The sequence below is a fragment of the Marmota marmota genome, unplaced genomic scaffold (genome assembly GCF_001458135.2).
Source record: "Marmota marmota marmota unplaced genomic scaffold, marMar, whole genome shotgun sequence".
Taxonomy (NCBI): domain Eukaryota; kingdom Metazoa; phylum Chordata; class Mammalia; order Rodentia; family Sciuridae; genus Marmota; species Marmota marmota.
This window is the reverse complement of record NW_026000153.1, coordinates 1137212-1138791: the sequence shown is the minus strand read 5'-3', so window position 1 is coordinate 1138791 and position 1580 is coordinate 1137212. Positions and strand designations below refer to the sequence as shown.

The 1580-nt window shown below is 41.8% G+C and overlaps 1 protein-coding gene across 2 annotated transcripts in view; it reads right to left on the bottom strand.

Moving 5' to 3' along the window:
- Positions 1-44, bottom strand: part of Stk31 (serine/threonine kinase 31) — a 77169-nt gene extending 77125 nt beyond the window's left edge. For both annotated transcript variants that reach the window (XM_015490351.2, XM_048786322.1), the window contains exon 1: positions 2-44. In XM_015490351.2, coding sequence (XP_015345837.1) covers positions 2-44 — 43 coding nt within the window. The remainder of the gene's footprint in view (position 1) is intronic.
- Between the last annotated feature and the right edge of the window lie 1536 nt (positions 45-1580).

Genomic DNA, 1580 nt, shown 5'->3' with positions numbered 1-1580 from the left:
CTTTCAGTCACAGACGCTCTAGAAAAGGGCCCCTGGCCCCACATGTTGGACCCTCAGCCCGCCGCCCGCCGCCGCCGCCCGCCACAGCAGAAAGCCCTCGGCCGCCGTCGCGCACGTGCAGACGCTTACCGCGCGTGCTTCCGCGACTCAGAACCCATGCTGCGCTTGCGCACACGGTGCTGAGCCATCATCCGGTTTTGGCGGGAGCCGCAGCCACTTCATAAGACCCCGTAGGCTGCTGCGAGGCAGGCACGTGCACGCCTAAAGTAGTACTGAGGCTGCGTGCTGGCCATTTATGGTCCCGTATCACACCTGTGGGCCAATGGCGGGTTCGTTTCTTGAGGCTTTGAACCATGATGCAACATGATGCATGAGATTGTGTGGGCCTTCCTAGTTTGTTGACACGGGTTTAAATCTCAAAACTCCCAAACTGGAAGATTTCCAACATATGTACAAGACGTAAATGAGAAAATTACCTTAATAATTGAAAAATGTGTTTTACAGATCAATAGATTTACATACATTTCTCAAGCCAGCTTTAGCATTCATTTTCTCTAGCAAGGCCGGTTTTTTACCACAAAGTTAAAGAGGAAAAAAAAATGTACTTCAATTGTAATTACTATACATTGTGGTAAATCTTGCACAATTTAAAATGATCACCAATTAATTTTTACAGCTTGATTGAGATATAGTTTATGAACAAAACTGTATTAAGTACACTCTATGTTAACTGAACAATTACATACACTGTTGAAATCACCCCCACAAATCAAGATGAACAGTTCCATCACCCCCAAAAGTTCCTCTCGCCCATTTACAACGCCTGGCTCCCCTCATTTACCTTTCGGCTTTCTCTCTCCATTCGTTAGTTTGCATTTCTAGAATTAATATTAATAGAATCATACAGCATGTTCATTTTATATGGTTTCTTTCAAGCATCATATTTTGTCCTATATAGCAATACTTTTTGTTTTGTTTTTTATTGGTGAGTATTAGTTCATTGAATATGAATACAAACCCAATTTGTTTACATTGTGATAGACTTTTGGATTGTTTCCACTTTAGGATTGTTTCAAATAAAGCTGATATTGTGCAAGTCTTCATGTGGACATATGGTTAGTTATGTTAAGAAACTGCCAGTCTGTTTTACAAAGTAGTGGTATTAATTTATATTACCACCAACAGGGTTAAGAGTTCTGGTTTGGGCTGAAGATGTGGCTCAGAGGTTAAGAGCCCCCAGATTCAACCCTCAATATCAAAAAGAAAAAGAAAGAAAGAAAAAGAGTTCTGGTTGCTCCATATCCTCATCATCACTTGATATGACCAGTGAATTTTGTTGTTGATGTTGCTTTTGTGGTACTGAGGATCAAGTCAAGGGCCTTGCACCCTACTTCTGAACTGCACTGGCAAACCTTTTTTTATTTTTAGACAGGGTCTTTCTAAGTGGCCCAAACAAGCCTTGAACTTTCAATCCTCCTGCCTCTTTGTTCCTAGTAGCTGGGATTATAGGCCTATGCTGCCTTGACGAGGATAATTGATGTTTTTAAGCTTAAATATTTAGAGTGGGATCTCCTTGTGTT